Raw genomic sequence first — 18,038 nt, 5'->3', positions numbered from 1 at the left:
ACCCCACTTGATCATGGGGTATGATTCTTTTAATGTGCGGTTGGATTGTGTTTGCTAGTATTTTGTTGAGGATTTTTGCATCTATGTTCATCAGTGATATTGGCCTGTAGTTTTCTTTGTTTGTTACATATTTGTCTGGTTTTGGTATCAAGGTGATGGTGGCCTCATAGAATGAGTTTGGGAGTGTCCCACCTTCTGCTATATTTTGGGAGAGTTTGAGAAGGATAGGTGTTAGCTCTTCTCTAATTGTTTGATAGAATTCACCTGTGAAGCCATCTGGTCCTGGGCTTTTGTTTGTTGAAAGATTTTTAATCACAGTTTCAACTTCAGTGCTTGTGATTGGTCTGTTCATATTTTCTATTTCTTCCTGGTTCAGTCTTGGCAGATTGTGCTTTTCTAAGAATTTGTCCATTTCTTCCAGGTTGTCCAGTTTATTGGCATAGTGTTGCCAGTAGTAATCTCTCAGGATCCTTTGTATTTCTGCAGTGTCTGTTGTTACTTCTCCTTTTTCATTTCTAATTCTATTGATTTGAGTCTTCTCCCTTTTTTTTCTTGATGAGTCTGGCTAATGGTTTGTCAATTTTGTTTACCTTCTCAAAGAACCAGCTTTTAGTTTTATTGATCTTTGCTATCATTTCCTTCATTTCTTTTTCAATATTGCTGATCTGATCTTTATGATTTCTTTCCTTCTGCTAACTTTTGGGGGTTTTTGTTCTTCTTTCTCTAATTGCTTTAGGTGCAAGGTTAGGTTTATTTCAGATGTTTCCTGTTTCTTAAGGTAGGATTGTACTGCTATAAACTTTCCTCTTACAACTGCTTTTGCTGTATCCCGTAGGTTTTGGGTCATTGTGTCTCCATTGTCATTTGTTTCTAGGTATTTTTTGATTTCCTCTTTGATTTCTTCAGTGATCACTTGGTTATTAAGTAGTGTATTGTTTAGCCTCCATGTGTTTGTATTTTTTACAGATTTTTTTCCTGTAATTGATATCTAGTCTCATAGCGTTGTGGTCGGAAGAGATACTTGATACGATTTCAATTTTCTTAAATTTACGAAGGCTTGATTTGTGACCCAAGATATGATCTATCCTGGAGAATGTTCCATGAACACTTGAGAAAAATGTGTATTCTGTTGTTTTTGAATGGAATGTCCTATAAATATCATTTAAGTCCATCTTGTTTAATGTATCATTTAAAGCTTGTGTTTCCTTATTTATTTTCATTTTGGATGATCTGTCCATTGGTGAAAGTTGGGTGTTAAAGTCCCCTACTATGAATGTGTTACTGTCAATTTCCCCTTTTATGGCTGTTAGTATTTGCCTTATGTATTGAGGTGCTCCTATGTTGGGTGCACAAATATTTACAATTGTTATATCTTCATCTTGGATTAATGCCTTGATCGTATGTAGTGTCCTTCTTTGTTTCTTGTAATATTCTTTATTTTAAGTCTATTTTGTCTGATACGAGAATTGCTACTCCAGCTTTGTTTTGATTTCCATTTTCATGGAATATCTTTTTCCATCCCCTCACTTTCAGTCTGTATGTGTCTCTAGGTCTGAAGTGGGTCTCTTGTAGCCAGCATACATACGGGTCTTGTTTTTGTATCCACTCAACCAGTCTGTGTCTTTTGGTGGGAGCATTTAATCCATTTACATTTAAGGTAATTATCGATATGTATGTTCCTGTTCCCATTTTCTTAATTGTTTTAGGTTTGTTACTGTAGGTCTTTTCCTTCTCTGTGTGTCTTGCCTAGAGAAGTTCCTTTAGCATTTGTTGTAAAGCTGGTTTTGTGGTGCTGAACTCTCTCAGCATTTTCTTGTCTGTAAAGGTTTTAATTTCTCCATCAAATCTGAATGAGATCCTTGCTGGGTAGAGTAATCTTGGTTGTAGGTTTTTCTCCTTCATCACTTTAAATATGTCCTGCCACTCCCTTCTGGCTTGCAGAGTTTCTGCTGAAAGATCAGCTGTTAACCTTATGGGGATTCCCTTGTGTGTTATTTGTTGTTTTTCCCTTGATGCTTTTAATATGTTTTCTTTGTACTTAATTTTTGATAGTTTGATTAATATGTGTCTTGGCATGTTTCTCCTTGGATTTATCCTGTATGGGACTCTCTGTGCTTTCTGGACTTGGTTAACTATTTCCCATATTAGGGAGGTTTTCAACTACAATCTATTCAAATATTTTCTCAGTCCCTTTCTTTTTCTTTTCTTCTTCTGGGACCCCTATAATTTGAATGTTGGTGTGTTTAATGTTGTCCCAGAGGTCTCTGAGACTGTCCTCAGTTCTTTTCATTCTTTTTTCTTTATTCTGCTCTGCAGTACTTATTTCCACTATTTTATCTTCCAGGTCACTTATTCCTTCTTCTGCCTCAGTTATTCTGCTATTGATCCCTTCTAGAGTATTTTTAATTTCATTTATTGTGTTGTTCATCATTGTTTGTTTGCTCTTTAGTTATTCTAGGTCCTTGTTAAATGTTTCTTGCATTTTCTCTTTTCTCTTTCCAAGATTTCTGATCATCTTTACTATCAGTATTCTGAATAATTTTTCAGGTAGACTGCCTATTTCCTCTTCATTTGTTAGGTTTGGTGGCTTTTTACTTTGCTCCATCTGCTGTGTGTTTTTCTGTTTTCTCATTTTGCTTATCTTACTGTGTTTGGGGTCTCCTTTTCGCAGGCTGCAGGTTCGTATTTTCCATTGTTTTGGTGTGTGTCCGCAGTGGCTAAGGTTGGTTTTGTGGGTTGTGTAGGCTTCCTGGTGGAGGGTAGTAGTGCCTGTATTCTGGTGGTTGAGGCTGGATCTTGTCTTTCTGGTGGGCAGGTCCACGTCTGGTGGTGTGTTTTGGGGTGTCTGTGGCCTTATTATGATTTTAGGCAGCCTCTCTGCTAATGGATGGGGCTGTGTTCCTGTCTTGCTAGTTGTTTGGCATAGGTTGTCCAGCACTGTAGCTTGCTGGTCGTTGAGTGAACCTGGGTGTTGGTTTTGAGATGCAGATCTCTGGGAGATTTTCGCCGTTTGATATTATGTGGAGCTGGGAGGTCTCTTGTGCACCAGTGTCCTGAAGTTGGCTCTCCCACCTCAGAGGCACAGCCCTGACCCCTGGCTGGAGCATCAAGAGCCTTTCATCCACACTGCTCAGAATAAAAGGGAGAAGAAGAAAGAAAGAAAGAAAGAAATAGGATAAAATAAAGTAAGAAAAAATAGACTTATTAAAATAAAAATTAAGAAAAAAAATTTTTAAGTAAAAAAAAAAAAGGACAGACAGAACCCTAGGACAAATGGTGAAAGCAAAGCTGTACAGACAAAATCTCACATAGAAGCATACACATACACACTCACAAAAAGAGGAAAAGAGGAAAAAATAATATATCTTGCTCTCAAAGTCCACCTCCTCAATTTGGGATGACTCGTTGTCTATTCAGGTATTCCACAGATGCAGGGTACATCAAGTTGATTGTGGAGCTTTAATCTGCTGCTTCTGAGGCTGCTGTGAGAGATTTCCCTTTCTCTTCTTTGTTCGCCCAGCTCCCGGGGTTCAGCTTTGGATCTGGCCCCGCCTCTGCGTGTAGGTCGATTGAGGGTGTAGGTCGATTGAGGGCATCTGTTCTTCACTCAGACAGGACGCGGTTAAAGGAGCAGCTGATTTGGGGGCTCTGGCTCACTCAGGCCGGGGAAGGGAGGGGTATGGATGTGGGGCGAGCCTGCGGCGGCAGAGGCTGGCGGGACGTTGCACCAGCCTGAGGCACGCGCCGTGCGTTCTCCCGGGGAAGCTGTCCCTGGATCACAGGACCCTGGCAGTGGCGGGCTGCACAGGCTCCTGGGAGGGGAGGTGTGGAGTGTGACCTGTGCTCGCTCACAGGCTTCTTGGTGGGGGCAGCAGCAGCCTTAGTGTCTCATGCCCGTCTCTGGGGTCCGCGCTGATAGCCGCGGCTCGTGCCCGTCTCTGAAGCTCCTTTAAGCAGCGTGAATCCCCTCTCCTCGCGCACCGGGAAACAGAGGGAAGAAAAAGTCCCTTGTCTCTTCGGCAGCTCCAGACTTTTTCCCGGACTCCCTCCCGGCTAGCTGTGGCACACTAGCCCCCTTCAGGGTGTGTTCACGCAGCCAACCCCAGTCCTCTCCCTGCGCTCCGACCTCCGAAGCCTGAGCCTCAGCTCCCAGCCCCGCCCGCCCCGGCGGGTGAGCAGACAAGCCTCTCGGGCTGGTGAGTGCCGGTTGGCAACGATCTTCTGTTCGGGAATCTCTCCGCTTTGCCCCCCGCACCCCTGTGGCTGCGCTTTCCTCCACGGCTCCGAAGCTTCCCCCCACCGCCACCCGCAGTCTCTGACCGCGAAGGGGCTTCCTAGTGTGTGGAAACCTTTCCTCCTTCACGGCTCCCTCCCACTGGTGCAGGCCCCGTCCCTATTCTTTTGTCTCTGTTTATTCTTTTTTCTTTTGCCCTACCCAGGTACGTGGGGAGTTTCTTGCCTTTTGGGAGGTCTGAGGTCTTCTGCCAGTGTTCAGTAGGTGTTCTGTAGGAGTTGTTCCACGTGTAGATGTATTTCTGATGTATCTGTGGCAGGAAGGTGATCTCCGCGTCTTACTCTTCCGCCATCTTCTCTGAGTCTCCCTGTGTGTCTTATGTTGCTATTTTATAACTGTCCTTTTCAGAATCCTGAAAAAATGTTCCAAATGGGATGCAGAAAAGTGATAAAACATGAAGGTGAAACTGGCTCTAGGGAAAAGTTCACTATTAATTATAAACTATTAATAAGGAAGATTTTTAAAATTCCTACATGAATTGTAAATATATTCATTGCTTTTTCCTGAGCACACCTCCACAGAGGATTATCTTATGGCCAGCCTCCATGTGGGCTATGTCAAACTTGGCTGACTTCATTGTTCTCAATGAAATTCTGTACCTTCATCTGCATATTCAATCTATAAAGTTTATCAATCCATACTCAATTTACAATGACACATGCCAGTATTTTGGTCAGATTATCAGAGAATAACACCATGAAGTTTCTGCTATCCAATGCTTATTAAAAACTGTGCTGAAATAAAAATTTGGGAAACCATTTCTACAGTCTTCTACATTAGTTTCTCAAAGTGTGAATTCTGAACAATGAGCATACGTATGAAAGTGCAATTTTCTGGGCTTCACTTTAGACCTACTTTACAAGCTTCCCTAGTGATGGGACTCAGAAAATTGCCCTTTAATCCAACTTTCTGGTTATTCTTAGAGACACTGAAATTTGTAAAACACTGCTGTGGAAATTCATAATATTACCAAGACAGGTATCAGAAAGATGTGCAGTTGAATCATATAATTTTGACTCATGCAGAAGAAATGCTTTCACTAAACTAAAATTGGTGATATTCCATTATCTTATATCTAGAACCAATATGAAAACAGTCGTAGAAACCACTACAACTTTTTTGGTTTGAATATTGTGTTCTGTTTCTCCTGCATCTCTCTGTGTTACCTATATGAAGGCCCATATAAAATGTCTATTTTTAGAACTCAGTGCTGGAAAGACTTTGTTTTCATGAGCTGTGGATACACTTGCTTATCATGGACAATGGGCAACAAGTCATTGGTTTACTGATAAATGTTTCACTTTTCAATGTGGCTGCCTAGAAAATAGAAGTGGAATAAGTGCTCAGAGTTATCATCTCTGTATTAAAAAAATTATTTCTCCCCATCCTGCCTTTACCTTCTACTCCAATATGTAACTTCTATAGTTGTCTTCAAAAAAGAACCTGAGGCAAGGATTTGGGTGCACGTGATATTTGGAGACTTGCACTCAGGAGAAAGGGAGTGAGGAAAATGGGAGAGAATGGAGGAAGGTGCTAAGCAAGGATGTGGTCTCAGCTGGAATCTGGCCTCAGCCTGGCTGCACAGAGAGCTCTGGATTGTAAGTTGCAGCACAGAGTTAAGTGCCACCTAGGGCTAAGATGTCTGTTTTGTTATCCCCATGTCAATTACTGGCTGTGGGTCACCCATATTGGGGAAGGGCTGGAGCTGCAAAAGGTTGAGGTGTCTTCTAATCTGCATAGGGTTGCTTTCTAGAGAAGCAGGTGGCTGTGAACTGGATCATCCAAAACTCAGAGCAGCTGGGGATGGGGCCACTGGCCCCTAATAGCAACGGTGTCCACTAGAGTTGTCATGTATGTTTTCGTTTCTGTTTTTCTATTTTAATGGGCAACTTAGTTATACTTCTCCTTTCCAAGAAGAGAAGATGTCCCGGGAACATACGTTAAAATTAACAGAACCAAATTAAGTAGTGTAAGCAGGGCTAAAATAAATGGAGACTAAAATATATATATATATATATATATATATATATGCTTTGCTGATAAAAATTGTTTACCACAAAGAAAATGTACACAGTAATTACTAGAATACCAGCCTACAAGTAATGCTTGATTAACATTTAGGTTGAAAATGTTCTCAGATCTTCTTATTTAACTCATATGAGAGGATTGTTCTGACTTGCATCGAAATACACCTAATCTATGTAACATTTAAAACCGGGTTAATATTTAGAAGGGGAATTTTATTTATCAATATTGACTGGTGACATCAACTTCTCATTTTCAACGTGCAGACTTCTAACGTCAGTGATTCCCACATTCATTTCTCTTCCCAGGGTCCCTGACCTGAACTCATTTGAGTATTCTAACTGCCCATGGAGGGTTTTCATTTCGGTGACCCAGCAGGTGCCTTCAATTCAAAACCTTCTCCCCCTTCCTCCTAGCCCACATCTACCCAGTGCCCTCCTGTGGTTCAGACCCAAATCTCTCTCTCAGGGACTTCCTGCCATACTTCTCATCTCATTCCCCTCAGCATCTATTCCACACTTTTGCCAGAGTGATTGTTCTAGAAGTACACATCTATTCACAACGCTCCCTATTTTAAGGTTTGAAATGACTTTCCTACTGCCAAATGCAAAATACTCCTAAAGGGATCACAGTTCTTTCTGAGGAGTCTGGCTCCAGGCCAAAATGCTATGTGTGATCTTTCAGCCCCCAGCATAGGCGATTTCATGGTTTTGTCTGGCAGTTGTCGTGGAAGCTGCCCTTCCCATAGCCAGAGCACTGTCATCTTCTGCAGAGAGTTGTAGTCACTCAGATTCAGGCACCTTATTCAGAGACCTCCTTATTGGGGCCTCAACTGAGGTACTTTTCTCCACTCTGACTCAGTAACTCTCCACTGCTAGCCCTTCTCCCTTCCCTTCTGCCTCAGGCTTCCAGGACCATGAACAGGCAAGAGCCTTTTTGTCCAGGGCTCCTCTGCACCGAGACATTCCCTCCATCTGTGCTGCATGTCCATGTCCTGCCATCTCCTAGAAAGCAGACATTTAATTGGCTTAGTATTTCTAGTGATTGGCACATTAAAAGCTCTTGAAAAATGCTGACTTGGTAAACCATGAACAGAGTAATATTTTCTTTGCGCATACAAAGTAATCACTGAAGAGATTCATACACTTGGCTAATCGGTTTGCATATATCTAGACCTTGGCGATATTAAACTTTCTCAATGCATGCATAAACTCTTAATTGTTGCACCTGAGAAACAAAATGGGTTAGATAGATATCCTAATAGTATCTGATGCTATCTTTCCATCTCTAAAATACTTGGGTAATGATAAAATTTGAGTCTGCACCAGATAGTACCACTTACTAATGCTCATTTAGAATTTTTAATAAAACTCCGAAAACATAGTCTAATATGAATAACATTTAAAAGTCTAAAATGTTTTTTAAACAAAATAGGTAGTATGATAAAAATTGTCTACACACTACTCTTTCTTAATTGTATAGTGTAGAAAGAGATACCATCTACGAAAGTCAGGCATCAATGGGATAAAAACTAATGTTTACTCTATGAGTTGATTTCAAAATTATACCATGTAAGTGACTAATACTCTCAGTTGGATACAGTTCAAGATGTACCCAATAATGGATTTCTTCCCAGACTGCTTATAAATTTAAGCATGAAAAAGCTGAATTTCATTTGGCAAGGATAATGTGCATTTAGCTTTCTACTAATAAAAGGCACCCATTTCCTAGTATTAGCAAATATGATTTACACTTAATTTCTAAACAAATTTTCAGGATTAAATTATAATTGAAAAGCTTTGATAGTATCTATTGGAAGCCAAAATTTGAAAGTGAAAATAATGAAACCCTTGTTTAGAACAAGTAAGAGTGTATAATGACAAACTGCAAGTCTCCTTAGTTGAAGAATTGGTTTTGATTTTTTTATATACAATGAGTAACTAGTACCAGCCTGTCAGTTAATAAGAGAAATATTTGTATCCCATTTACTACTAAGCCAGTAGAAGAGGACAGATAAATGTTTGCAGAGCTGAGAAAATGTGGGATATTTATACTGCAGATGGTTACAATAGTTAAGTCCCTGTTTTTATCCCCATTCAGTTATTCATCATGTATTTTTTGAGCACCTACTATATGTACTTTGCTAGTATTTGGAAATAAAAGTACTTTAGTGAGCGAAAACAAATGAGTTAGATTCTAGTGGGAAAGATAGATAATCAAGAGGAATAGTGATGAATCTAATCATAAACAGGGAAATAAACAGGGTTTTGTAGAGTGTATTATAAAGTTACCTGAATTGGAGTCAGGGAAAGCTTATCAGAGAAAGTGATACTTAAGCTGAGTTATGAAGAATGAGGAGGATTTTGTTAGGTGAAAAAAAGTTGAGGAGGAAAAAGAGAGCAAGCATTCCAGGCATAACTTCATGGAAAAAGACAAATCCACTGGGGCTGGGATACAGAGAGGTAGAGAGTGATACAATATGAGCTCAGAGAGGATGGTATAAGGGAGGCTAAAAGAAGGCCCATTTGAAGGATTCTGGTCTTATTCCTAAAGAAATGAAGGACAATTAGTGGATTTGAACTGGACAGTAACACAGTCAGATTTGCATATGAAAAAGACCACTCTTTCATCCGGAGCAGAGAATGAAACAAAAGCAGTTAATAGAAGGGGGAGCTATGGCGGTGGCTTGGATAAAGGTTATGACTTTGTATAAACTCAAGACACATTCAGGGTGCAAGTCAATATGTCTTGGTGATAGGTGGGTATGGGGGAAGGAGAGACAATGACATCAAAGATGACTTGCCCAACCAAATGGACGGTGATGCCATTTGCTGAAATAGGTGACACCTAAGGAGGCCCAGGTCTGGGGAAAGATAATGAGAGTTTTAGTTATGCTGAGGTGCCTTTGAGAAATGGAGATATCCAACTGGAGTTAGCTAGATGAAGATGGAGCTCAGAGAGAAATCCAATCTGAGAGGGCAAAAGAAAAAGAATAAAGACCAGGCAGCGAGTCTTTGGTGAATGTACAGAAGTACTTTGGAAAAGAATGACAGATAAAAAGAAAACAACATAGCTGTAAACTGAGACGAGCATAACACAGTGAACATATTTTATAATGCTAATCCTAGGAAAATAACAAATGTTTCTATGAATATTAGAAATAGTAAAAACTGGGGCTTAGTGAACAAATGGTGTTGAGTCAAACAAAAGAGCAGAGTCAAAAGTCCTGGTTATGGGAACGAATCCCTGCCTTTTAGGAAGGGGTAGCTGAGATCTGGGAGGGGAAGTACCATGTGTGAAACAAAAGCTGTATAATCCTTTGAGGTGGGGTGGGATGAAGGAGGCCCGTGGAGTTATGAAGATTCCCCCTTATTAAGATAGCCACAGTAAGTTACTGCCAAAAGTTTCTACCAAAAGTAACCAGGTTACTCCATACCATCTCAGAACCAACAGATGAGCATGCGCAAGACCAGTAAGTTTCTCTGGAAAAGAACATTTAAGTAAAGTCATGCTGAAGCAAAAATCATGTATTAATTTTAATGCAGTTACGAGTATTCAAATAGAGACAGCTTTTACTTTACACAAAAGCAAATTTATACTCACACTTTGATAAGGAATGCAAACCACAAATAAGTTATGATTTTACTAGAACAGCAAACATTTTTCTTTAAAGGAAAACAAAAATAGTCCTAGGCATAAATAGCTATCTCAAGTCTTCAGAATGTCTAAATATTTTTTTCTGGTGTTCAATGTAAAATTTCTCTTAGTCTGAACTTTTGGCGTTCAGAATCAATGAATTCTACAGATTGTTTTATACAAAGTGAGGTGGGATTTAGTCCTCCTTTTATGTCATGTTCCTTAGAATTTGAGAAAAAGACCAAGCCTTACACCCTTCTCTCATTTTTTTTGACGGCCAAGACAAATTATTCAATTCCTTCTTGGCTTTAGAAGTTTCACTTTTTCCTGTATTGCAAGAGTGAAATATTATTGGAAAAAAAGGCAGTGTCACATGAACTATGGCAGCAAAGTACATAGATTTATGTAATAAATTAATAGAACTCCAAAACAGTCATTTTAAATTTACTAGTTGTAAGGTGGATAGAAAGCCTTGTCTAGAACCCATGTCTAAGATTCCAGATCAGACAGGTTCCTGATCCTTGCTGGGTTTGGTACTTTTTATTTTCCCAAATATCCTTCAGGGCAAAACTACTCATTCTTAAACTGGTCCATTGAAAAAATAAACTAATAAACTATGTCAAAACCTTTGTCAATATTCTCTCCACAAGAAGTAAACAAACAGAATGAAACTTGAAAAAATAAAATTGATATAATACACACACGTTTCCTTAGATTTTCCCCAATCTATCTTAAGGATAATGCTGGGGATCAGTTTTAGGATATTTACTGAGTATCAAGGTGCCTGGGAATGAATAAATAAATTTATGTAAGATACTGACAAGGTATGTCGTCCAAATATTGGGGGTATGAGGTTTAGAAGATTAGTTGGCAACTACCTCCTTTAGGCTTCAACACTGCCAGGATGTTTGACTTTTCCTACAAAAAACATTCAGGTGCCCATGTTCGGCATTCCAATTACTTCAGTGTCAAGACAAGGCCTAACAATGATTTAAGATATTGATATAATTTAATAGAAACCATCTTGAATTTATATGCTCTTTAAAATATATTTTAAAAGTGAAATATCAGGGTTTTACTTTTGATTAACAGCCACCAAGAAGAACATCTGCATGTATTTAACAAGGGTAGTAATACTGCATCAAAAATATTTCTTGAATACTGTGAACAAAGGAGCCACAAAAACTCAGCATGAAAAGTGGAGTTCTGGAGTTCTGCACAGCCAGAATCAGATCTAAATCCTCAGCAGCAAGCAGGAGACTCAGAAAATGCCGACTTTAATTACAAACTTTATTTGTCAATACAATTCACAGTTTATACATGGTGCATTCCACCATATGAACTTTCAGAACAGTTATTGAGGAAGTGGGTGTAGCTTTCCTTCTAAAAGAGCCTGACTTTCTAAAATTTTGGTTAGAATTTTTTAAGTTTATAAAAGTACCTTCAACAAGTTAACTGAATATTTACATTTCTAGGTTAAATTTAAACTTTGGAAAATAAGCATCTATTAAGTTTTTTTTTTAAGATCCTGGGTTTATTTTTTAAGACCCTAATCTGAATGCCACTTATTCAGATACACCCCTGACCCCCAAGAATAAAAGTAATGTTTTGCAATTATATTTAGGGAAATCATTTTCTTTCTGCATTTTACAAATTATATTTACAATGTACAGCAGATCTGTGTATGAAAATAAAAGAAAGAGTAGCAATCTACTAGGTGCCTTTACTGAATTTCTTCTGAATCTTGAAAACATCCAAAGAGTTGCAAGATATAAAATTAAACTAAAGAGGATTAACAGCCTTTTCTATCTTTAAAAAAAAAAAACTCAAGATTTAAATTGTGCTATAACAGCTTTTTCTCTAATGTCAGAGATGAATTATGCCTGCAATCTGCATTTTTCCATGTGCAAAATCACAGTGATCCCAGTTTCAACTCTGCTCTCACACTCAGCCACAACTCCAGAGGTACACCCACAGAAGGTCAGGACTGTGCCCAGCTCTGCCTCCTACATTCCCGCCCCTCATCTGGCAGAAGTTACCCAAGGAAAGAAAATGATATGAGCTTTTCATACATCAAAAAGCAAATAGATGCTGGCAGTACAATGTTTATTAGCAAATGCTTGTAACACATTGTTTTACTATCTTCTTTTCATCCAAATGGCAATTCACACCAACTGTCTAAATTCGCCTTCAAGAATATCCATTTTCATAGTTTTGTCAGATCATTTATGGATATATATGGATATATATATATATATATGGCTTTCCTTCTTCCACTGTTAAAAGATGTATATATAGTTAGTCAAAAATGATAAATTTTAAATACTGCCAGGAAAAAAGGGACTGATTGAGAGCAGTCAGTTTTACTGGCCTGGTAATAATTACACTGTATATATGTACCATTGGTACCTGAGTCAAATAAATACTCAGAGGGGCCGTCTTTGCACCTCATTTCTCTGCAGTGCCTTTAACGCTAGGGTTTCTGAGTGTTGCTTCAATGTCCATCTAATTTGGCATCTATTCCTTCTTCGGGCATCATCACTCCGGTCATTTTACACGCTGTTTCCAGCAAGGTATGGTATTCAAACAGGAGTTGTGGGGTAAAGGACTGCGGAGTTGAGCCTAGGGGTGGGGCGGGGAAGGAGAAACCACACATTAGCTAGAGAGGTTCTGTTTCTTCGTAAGATAAGGCACTGACAGAAAATTTCTTAGGTAAAAGGCTGCATAAGAATTTCTTGCCATTTACAAAAAGAAATGTTGTCATCCATAAATGGTCCATAATCTAGGCTCAGTTAGGTAGACCCTGAAAAGTTAAGGACTGATCCCTCAAAGCTACATTATTACCGGAAACAATTATAATTCATTCTGAGGCCTTTTGGCACATTTGGAAAAGAGAGAGGAAAACAGTCAGTCTGGGCACAAAAAGGCATCAGACATTGCTTGTTTTATTCCACTGGTCAAAGAAGGTGGACCATTCAACAAGAATCATCAAAAAGATAGTGCTGGCTCAGAATTCAAATTCTCTTGATGGTAGATGACCATAATAGGTGTATCTATTTTTTTTTTTTTCCTTTTTGGAGCTCATGCACAATTTAAAAAACGCTACCGACAACAGTCAAAAAGAGCATATAGAAGTCCTCACCTATGGCTATGCCTAGGGCTCTTCAAAGAGAGGGCTATTTAATGTTCTCAATAACAGCAATTTCCTCGCCTGCACAGTGTGGTGTCAATCCGTTCAAATAGATACTTTCAGTTTTCAGTAAGGGAGGCAAGACATCCCTCTCGCTGGCGAGGTGGTTCACTGACAGGGTCCTCCTACAGGGAGTCAGCTCCTGGTTGTGGTTTCCAGCCAGTTCTGCGGAGAGCTTCCGCTTTATGGAGGTGGCACGCTGGAACTTGTCGTAAATCTCCACACTCAGCCGCCTCCTGGTTTCCTTGAATTCGGCCGTGACGTTGGCTGTCCACTCAGCAGCATGGGCTCTGAACTCTCCCACCTAGAACATGCACGCAGAGAAATGACAGAGACACCAACAGGACAGTCAATGTTTTGTGTGCTTTACCTTCTGATCGCTGTATTTGGGGGTTTTGAAAAGAACATTGTAGACTTTTGTAATATGAGAGGTCTGACAATTGAGGTACTTACGCAAGTTGTGAGGAAGAAGCTTCCATTTTATATAGATATGACTCTAAAAATGAATCTGTGAGCTTAAACTCTATTAACCAAATTATATTAGAGGTACTAGATGCCCTTGTTTTGGGAAACAAATCCTGTCATCGAAACTTCTGATCAAAAGGCAATCTCTAACTTTTTAAAGCTCTGTTTCTTTTTTAATCTGTAATTTAAAGAAGTATTTGAATGTAGAGAAGGCAATAAGACATAGGAGAAGCAGCAAGACAGAGTAAAAGAGCCTGGAGTGTGAACCCAGGTGACCTGGTTGGTTCTCATAGCAGTGATGCTGTTTGCTCAGGATATAAACAGAGATTTTAGAGAGTGGAAATGGTGTGTGCAAGAACTTTGACTCCAACCCCACACTGGTCATTTAGGAATCCTCGATTTACTAAATAAGCAATAAAATACTTTGTTTCTGATTCCAGGGAAAGCAAATAAACAAGGCCTGGCAAGTTCATTTTGAGGCCCATTTGGAGAATGATTAAGTCCAAGGAATAGTTTCTCAATGAATGTTTGTGGAATTAGTGACGTTAACCTGTCTGAGCTGCCATTTCCTCAGCTGTGGAACAGGCATCTTCACAGCACACACCTAGCAGGATGGCTGGGTAATACACTTCAACTGCAAGAGCCTATCACTGTATAGTTGTCATTGTGGCCTTTGTTTGAGGTTGAAGAAAAAGACATTGCCAAGTGCTAAGCGTGTGCATACTGTTTTCTTTGACCTCTTTAAAATTATATCTGCACTTTAGTGACCTGAAACAGAATAATGACCCATCCCATGGGAAACTTTATAATCTTTTTCGTAACCAACTAGAATTTAATAATCTAGGATATCTCTTAGAATAATCTCCTAACGTGGAACAACTCCCCCATTCCCTATTGCTAGCACTTCTGCTCTTGGATTAGGGAGCTCCACAGAACTCAATTTTTAAGTGAAATGGGCTCCTTTTTACCTGGCAAGCAAATAACTACTGCTTTGTTTTGTCTTATTTTTATCTCTGTCACTTTTTGTTTAAAATTTGGATGTGATCAGAAACTGATGGTTTCTGCTATAGTCTGAAGGTTGGTGTCTCCTGAAAATTCATATGTTGAAATACTAACTGCAAAGGTGATTATATTAGGAGGTGGGGCCTTAGGGAGGTGCTTAAGTCATGAAGTGAAGCCTTCATGAATGAGATCAGCACTCTTACAAAAGAGGTTCCAGAGAGATCCCTCACCCCTTCCACCATGTGAGGACACAGTAAGAAGGCTCTGTCTACAAACCAGGAAGAGTCCTCACTCAGTCATGTTGGCACTGTGATCTTGAATCTCTAGAACTGTGAGAAATCAATGCTGTTTATAAGATCCCCAGTGCGTGGTATTTTGTTATAGCAGCTTGATCGGACAAAGTTGGGTTCTAAATATTTATACTGAAAATCTGATTTATAAGAGAGCATATGTATGTACGTCTACTTCAACATGATGTATACGTGCACTCGGATGGTCATAGATATGTTTGTGTGTATGTGTGTGTACGAAACCTGTTCAAATATCCTTAGAAGGTGGCACATGGCAGATCAACTCTTCCTTATCCATCCATAATCACATACATGCACACATTTGATGATCTACCTTTACTTTATAAAGGTCTTTTATTTCCCACTTGCATTGACCTAGCAAGAAATAATTGCTTGTTTTCTGGGTCTGGTTCTGAAAAAAGCGAACTGGAAAAATGAGAACTTTGTGGCATGCTAACTGGCAAGATCAAGCATTCCTTAATCACTGAGGCAACTTAAAGGGAACTTGCAGGGAAAGAAGCGCTAAATTTATAGTGATTCAGCCTGAAGATTCTTACTGTTCCCATAAGGGACCGTGTATGACTGTACTTAGCTCTAAAAGCAATTATTGAATGTTTAATTCTGCTTTGGGGGGACTCTCTGGTTAGAAAAGTATAGGCAGTATCAGTCAGTGGTAAAAAAATGCTGAATCCCTCCAAATGCACTTATAAATAAACCCTCCAACTGTTGATATTCTTTTTCTATATACCTAGCTGTCTTTTTGATTAGACTAAGCATTCTTGAGTTCGGAGTCTATACTACATTCATTGGTGTATATAAAACATCTAGTGTCTGGAATAGAGAAGGCACTGAGTAGAAACTTGATGAACTGCATTGAATTAATAAGTAAATACTATCAAGAAAGTTTCAAAATAATATTTTAAGAGATTCAGTTGTTTCTCTACCAGTTTCAATTTAATTTTAAAGACGGAAAATTGCAGCCTGCTGAAAGATGGTGCAGAAACACAAAGAGAAAACCTGATTAATATGGTCTTGAACAATACAGTTAATCATTGTCCAACATGTTATTAAATTCTTCTAGTTTTCAGTACAGATAATCCTGAGCAGTGTGAAATTTGCTATTTTATTTATTTATTTTTTTTTTTGTGGTACGCAGGCCTCTCACTGTTGTGGCCTCTCCCGTTGCAGAGCACAGACTCCGGATGCGCAGGCTCAGCGGCCATGGCTCGTGGGCCCAGCCGCTCCGCGGCATGTGGGATCTTCCCGGACCAGGGCACGAACCCGTGTCCCCTGCATCGGCAGGCGGACTCTCAACCACTGCGCCACCAGGGAAGCCCTGAAATTTGCTATTTAAAATAAAACAGTAGGAGATCTTCAAGACTGCAGAAGAGTAAGATGTAGAGATCATCTTCCTCCCCACAATACATCAGAAATACATCTACACGTGGAACAACTCCTACAGAACACCGACTGAACGCTGGCAGAAGACCTCAGACTTCCGAAAAGGTAAGAAACTCCCTGTGTACCTTGGTAGGGCAAAAGAAAAATGAAAAAACAGAGAAAAAAGAATAGGGATGGGACCTGCACCTCTGGGAGGGAGCTGTGAAGGAGGGAAAGTTTCCACACACTAGGAAGCCCCTTCACTGGCGGAGATGGGGGGCAGAGGGGGAGCTTCAGAACCACGGAGGAGAGTGCAGCAACAGGGGTGCAGAGGGCAAAGCAGAGAGATTCCCGCACAGAGGATCGGTGCCGACCAGCACTCACCAGCCCAAGAGGCTTGTCTGCTCACCCACTAGGGTGGGTGGGGGCTGGAAGCTGAGGCTCAGGCTTCGGAGGTCGGATCCTAGGGAGAGGACTGGGGCTGGCTGCGTGAACACAGCCTGAAGGGGGCTAATGCGCCACAGCTACACGGGAGGGAGTCCGGGAAAAAGTCTGGACATGCCTAAGAGTCAAGAGACCATTGTTTCGAGGTGCACGAGGAGATGGGATTCAGAGCACCGCCTAAACGAGCTCCAGAGATGGGCACGAGCCGCAGCTATCCGTGCAGACACCAGAGACAGGCATGGGACACTACGGCTGCTGCTGCAGCCACCAAGAAGCCTGTGTGCAAGCACAGGTCACTATCCATACCTCCCCGCCTGGGAGCCTGTGCAGCCCGCCACTGCCAGGGTCCCCTGATCGAGAGACAACTTCCCTGGAAGAACACACAGCACACCTCAGGCTGTTGCAATGTCACACTGGCCTCGGCCGTTGCAGGCTCACCCCACATTACGTACCCCTCCCTCCCCCCTAGTCTGAGTGAGCCAGAGCCCCCTAATCAGCTGCTGCTTTAACCCCGTCCTGTCTGAGTGAAGAACAGATGCCCTCACGTGACCTACATGCAGAGGCGAGGCCAATCCAAAGCTGAAACCCAGGAGCTGTGAGAACAAAGAAGAGAAAGGGAAATTTCTCCCAGCAGCCTCAGGAGAAGCGGATTAAATCTGCACAATCAGGGCTTCCCTGGTGGCGCAGTGGTTGAGAGTCCGCCTGCCGATGCAGGGGACACGGGTTTGTGCCCCGGTCTGGGAAGATTCCACATGCCGTGGAGCAGCTGGGCCTGTGAGCCATGGCCGCTGAGCCTGCGTGTCCGGAGCCTGTGCTCTGCAACGGGAGAGGCCACAACAGTGAGAGGCCCGTGTACCGCAAAAAAAAAAAACTGCACAATCAAATTGATGTTCCCTGCATAGACAACAAATTATCCCAAAACTGAGACGGTGGACTTTGGGAGCACTGTACTTCTGAGCCATGTGGCTGACAGGGTCTTGGTGCTCCAGCCGGGTGTCGGGCCTGTGCCACTGAGGTAGGAGAGCCAAGTTCCGGACACTGGTCCACAAGAGACCTCCCAGCTCCACATAATATCAAACGGCAAAAATCTCCCAGAGATCTCCATCTCAACACCAGCACCCAGCTCCACTCAATGACCAGCAAGCTACAGTGCTGGACACCCTATGCCAAACAACAAGCAAGACAGGAACACAAAACCACCCATTAGCAGAGAAGCTGTCTAAAATCAAAATAAGGTCACAGGCACCCCAAAACACACCACTGGACGCAGTCCTGCCCACCAGAAAGACAAGATCCAGCCTCATCCACCACA

General features: G+C 41.0%; 1 protein-coding gene across 8 annotated transcripts in view; it reads right to left on the bottom strand.

Annotated features, from left to right (window-relative positions):
• Positions 1–9,854: 9,854 nt before the first annotated feature.
• KCNK2 (potassium two pore domain channel subfamily K member 2) overlaps positions 9,855–18,038 on the bottom strand; it is a 159,907-nt gene continuing 151,723 nt past the window's right edge. For 7 of the 8 annotated variants that reach the window (XM_060295229.1, XM_070043801.1, XM_030873015.2 and 4 more), the window contains exon 7: positions 9,855–13,449. In XM_060295229.1, the coding sequence (XP_060151212.1) occupies positions 13,132–13,449 (318 nt within the window). In that variant the 3' untranslated portion in view covers positions 9,855–13,131. The remainder of the gene's footprint in view (positions 13,450–18,038) is intronic. The other variant, XM_030873013.2, reaches the window with a different exon arrangement.

The sequence above is a fragment of the Globicephala melas genome, chromosome 1 (assembly GCF_963455315.2).
Source record: "Globicephala melas chromosome 1, mGloMel1.2, whole genome shotgun sequence".
NCBI lineage: Eukaryota > Metazoa > Chordata > Mammalia > Artiodactyla > Delphinidae > Globicephala > Globicephala melas.
This window is presented reverse-complemented; position numbering and strand designations above follow the sequence as displayed.